The 4,301-nt window shown below is 60.8% G+C and overlaps 1 protein-coding gene across 1 annotated transcript; it reads left to right on the top strand.

Moving 5' to 3' along the window:
* Positions 1-2,568: 2,568 nt before the first annotated feature.
* On the top strand, positions 2,569-4,029 carry FOXL1 (forkhead box L1). Its single transcript, XM_070398545.1, has one exon. The coding sequence runs from the start codon at positions 2,892-2,894 to the stop codon at positions 3,933-3,935; it is 1,044 nt and encodes a 347-aa protein (XP_070254646.1). The 5' UTR covers positions 2,569-2,891; the 3' UTR covers positions 3,936-4,029.
* Positions 4,030-4,301: the final 272 nt, after the last annotated feature.

Genomic DNA, 4,301 nt, shown 5'->3' with positions numbered 1-4,301 from the left:
AAGACCCCACAGGGAATTTTCAATGTCTCCACCCGGCTTTCTGGGACTCCCACTCTGCCCGGCTGTCTCCCGGGCTCCGCTACCTTTCCCCACCCCTCCCCCATTCCTCCTCTTCCCTGGCCCCTGCCGCTGGGCCTCGGCTCGCTGGGTCCTAACCCACAGAGCTTCCGCACGAGGGCGCATCCGCTCTCAGACTTTAAGGCTTGTGCCATGCGCTCCCCGGAAATTCGCTCCAGCGCGGTCCTTCCTTTCCCAGTTACAAAAGCTCTTCGCCTGGGAGGCCAGGATTCTTCTCCGCGGGGGAGCCGGGTTGGGGCGCCAGGCCCGAGTGAGTTCTACGGCTGCAAGCTCTGGGAAACACTGCAAACTTCAGCAAATACGCGGGGCTGGAAGTGCGTCTCCAGCCCGCGACTAGAACTCGGATTTTTCTTTTTTCCCCTTTACTATCAATGACCCGCCCACCAGACGCGCGTGTCTCCGCCTGCGTCCGGCCCATGCCCAAATTCGGTGGTGTTTATTATTGTACGAATTCAAGCTCAGATGTGCTTTAGAGTTTAGAAGAAGCCTCGCTGCGGCGCGCCTTTCGGGAGAGGCAGGGATGTGCATGCTGGACTCCGGTGCCTGGGTAGCTCCGTGAAGGGCTCAGGGTGCGGAGGTGGGGGTGGGGGTGGGGGTGCGGATGACACCAGTTTATCTTTTGTACTGGGTCTGTTAGAGCCAGCGATCCAGAGGCTTGAAACCGAGCTGGACACCAGCGCTGGGCGCGCTGATCGTGGAGAGGTTGGGGAGCCCTGGGGACTGTGGGACCGAGGGTTGCAAAAGCTCGGCATTGAGGCTCTTTTTTCGCTCCAGGGTTGAAAGGAGTGTTCAGGTAAGAGACCGAGATCCAGAGAGAGGACAGCGCCCCGCCCCCTCCAGGCAAGAGGGCCACCCTCAGGACCTAGGCCCGGGTAGGCCAGGCCCCAAAGGTTGCCCCAGGTTAGAAATGCGGCGCCCTGGACGGAGCCTCGGAGGTGTGTCCCAGGGCCTGGCCTGGCACTGCGTCAAGCAGCGCCGGCACCCAAACCGGTCTTTCCACCCTGATTGCCGCGTCCTTTTCGGTATTTCAAACGTATTCGCTCTCCCACGGGCTATCCGGAACCCCCAAACTTCTGGACTCCCCATTTTGGGGGGAGATTCTCCTGAGTGCTGGAAACCAGCCTGCAGCATGGTGTCGCCTCTCTGACAACAGCAGTGGCAGCCCCCTCGCCCCCCAATGCACCTCGAGTACCTCTCTCCCCATCCAGGGTGGGAGCCAGTCCTGGGCAATTTCTATGTGGCCCCCGGTCCCCCCTCTTCTCTTTGGCATCCGCCGCCCATTTACTCAATGGAATGCCATTTCAGTTATCCGGAATGCTGGTGTTTTTTTTTTTCCTCCTTTAAAAAATATTCATCAGAGATCATAAACAAGAACTAGTCACGCTACATGCCCCCCTCCCTCCAACGTGGTGGAGTGAGGGCAGGACACCTCCAACTGAATCAGCATCATCCACGGCTTTTGATTCAAACTCTGACGTGGCTGAATGTAAAATGCACGGGGGGGGGGGGGGGGGGGGTGCACTTGAACCCCAGAGTGAGTGGGTGGGTCGGGGAGACCAAGCAGGCTTTCCAAATGCTTAATGTAATCATGGGCCAGCTGCGTGCACTTGTAAAGTTGTTATAACCCCCTCCTTGTTATAAACAGGAAAGCGCAGAATATAAAGCAAGAGACCCGCATTCACAAATACCAGCTCTCCCCAGCCAGCTGCCAAATTCCCCTTTTATGGTCTTTCTTGCTTGCAACCTCAGCCCCATTAGAAAGACCTTAGTTTCTCCCCCTGAACTTTCCAATTGGGTTTATTTTGAAACCTCCCTCAACTGAGCTGTGGACCAGGTAGCCCACGCCCTACCCAGCTCCCTGGCACCATAGGCGTGGGCTTCAGGAAAAGCTGGGCTCCAGGGTCCTCTTCCCTGGGTCCCCAGGAGCCCTGGAGGTCAAGGCTTGCTGCCTCTGGGATACTAGCCCCTAGCGAGGGCCGTGATTCCGCCGGGCAAGCCCAGGACCTGCTCCCTTGTCTCATCAGACTCCCAAACCTCTCTGATGGAGCCGCCTCTCCGCACAACAGATGTAAAAGCTTGCAAAGATCTAGGAAGGCATCCGGTGAGACTGTCCATCTCTACACCTCCTATGAAGCCTGGGAGAAGAAAAGACCTTTTGTGGGAGGCCGGGCTGTTGTGGGGCTCCCCCAGGTCAGGGGTAAAACTCACCCCTGCGCTCCGCCCCCCATCCCCACCTCTCCTTCCTGGCCCGGCAGACCCCGGCTCCCAGGCACCGGGGCCCACATCCTGCCTCGCTGACTGTGTGTGCTCACAGCGTCAAGGGGTGGACGTGATATTTCAAACATCAGATCAGTGCGTTTATATATTGGGTGCCCGGAAATTTTTCCAAATAAACACAGCTTGATTCAACTTGGGTGGGCGGACTTATCAACAGACTAATTCTATAAACAAATGAAGGAATAGCCCCGAAACCGATTGGCTGGTATCAAAAAGACACGTGGAGGGAAAAGCTTGGAGTTTTTCAGCAATGAAATTTTAATTAATGTGGGTGGGCTGAGAACACAACGACTGTTTATCATAGACAATTTATTTTCCAGCGCTAAGTCAACATATAATAGCAAACTTACAACAATTATTTAACATTTTTAAAGCCATGAAGAAGGGACAGAGCGTGGAGCGGCCGGGGAGAGCGGCAGAGCGGGAGGCAGACGCACGGCAGGCTCCCCGGGAGGGTCCTTGCGGCGCGGGGCGCAGTCCCTAAGCCGCCCGGGCCCCTGGCCTCGCGGGGAGCTCAGCGCCGGCGTCCGCTCGCCATGAGCCACCTCTTCAGCCCCCGGCTGCCGGCGCTGGCGGCCTCGCCCATGCTCTATCTGTATGGCCCCGAGAGGCCCGGGCTGCCTCTGGCCTTCGCCCCCGCCGCCGCCCTGGCGGCCACGGGCCGGGCAGAGCCCCCCCAGAAGCCGCCCTACAGCTACATCGCGCTCATAGCCATGGCGATCCAGGACGCGCCCGAGCAGAGGGTCACCCTCAACGGCATCTACCAGTTCATCATGGACCGCTTTCCCTTCTACCACGACAACAGGCAGGGCTGGCAGAACAGCATCCGCCACAACCTCTCGCTCAACGAGTGCTTCGTCAAGGTGCCCCGCGAGAAAGGGCGGCCGGGCAAGGGCAGCTACTGGACGCTGGACCCGCGCTGCCTGGATATGTTCGAGAACGGCAACTACCGTCGCCGGAAGAGGAAGCCCAAGCCGGGCGCCGGGGCCCCGGAGACCAAGCGGTCTCGTGCGGAGACGCCAGAGCGCACCGCAGAGGCGCAACCCGAGGCGGGGAGCGGGGCAGGGCGCCCCAGCCCTGCGACCCCCCGCCACGAGGGAGCGCCCTCGCGCCCCTGGCCCCTCCGGGAGGGCTCCTCGCCGGCGCCTCTCCTCTGCCCCGGGCTCGAGCCCCCAGAGGTGGATGCGGGGGGCGGCGCTGTCCAGGTCGCCGCGGCGGTGGCGGCGGCGGTGGGCCAGCAGGCGCGCCCGGTGGACGGCCCGGGGACCCCTGCGCGCCCCGCCTGCCGCAGCTCTCCGAGGAGCTCCGACAAGTCCAAGAGCTTCAGCATAGATAGCATCCTGGCGGGACGGCAGGGCCAGAAGCCGGCGGCAGGGGCCGAGCTCCTGGGGGGTGCCAAGCAGGATCCGGGCGGCTGTTTGGGGACCTCGCTGCTGGCCGCCTCCACTAGTCTCTGTCCGCCTTTCAACGCTTCGCTAATGCTGGACCCGCACGTCCAGGGCGGCTTCTACCAGCTCGGGATCCCTTTCCTCTCCTACTTCCCTCTGCAGCTCTCCGACGCCGTGCTTCACTTCCAGTGAGGCGCCCAGCGGAGCCGCTCCTCGACTGTCTGCCCTGGTCTGGGCTTCTCCCGAGTCACCATGGCTCCCGCTGCTGGGGGAAGGAGTCTTAAAAAACAACAACAACAAACATCTTTTCCTCGCGGCGGTGTGGATCCTGGGAAGTGTTTCCAACTTATGCGCGCAGGTGTGTGTGTGGGGGGGGGGGCGGGGGGGGGGCGCTTCTTGGAGGGGACCTTCCCGGACCTGGACGCCTTCGGATATTTTAAAAGATCCTGCCCCGCAGGGAGTTTGGGCATCTCAGACCTCCCACCGCGGGAGGAGAATTCCTTGACCTGAGGTCAGTTTAAAGGTGTGATCTTCGGCCACCCACCACAGGTCCTGCCT

The sequence above is a fragment of the Myotis yumanensis genome, unplaced genomic scaffold, assembly GCF_028538775.1.
Source record: "Myotis yumanensis isolate MYYU_CA2020_CCGP unplaced genomic scaffold, mMyoYum1.0.hap1 SCAF_18, whole genome shotgun sequence".
Lineage (NCBI taxonomy): Eukaryota > Metazoa > Chordata > Mammalia > Chiroptera > Vespertilionidae > Myotis > Myotis yumanensis.
Note: the sequence above shows the minus strand (reverse complement) of the source record. Positions and strands in the feature narration are given on the sequence as shown.

Coding starts and splice junctions, on each gene's coding strand:
- FOXL1 (XM_070398545.1), top strand. CDS start 2,892: ATGAGCCACCTCTTCAGCCCCCGGCTGCCGGCGCTGGCGGCCTCGCCC.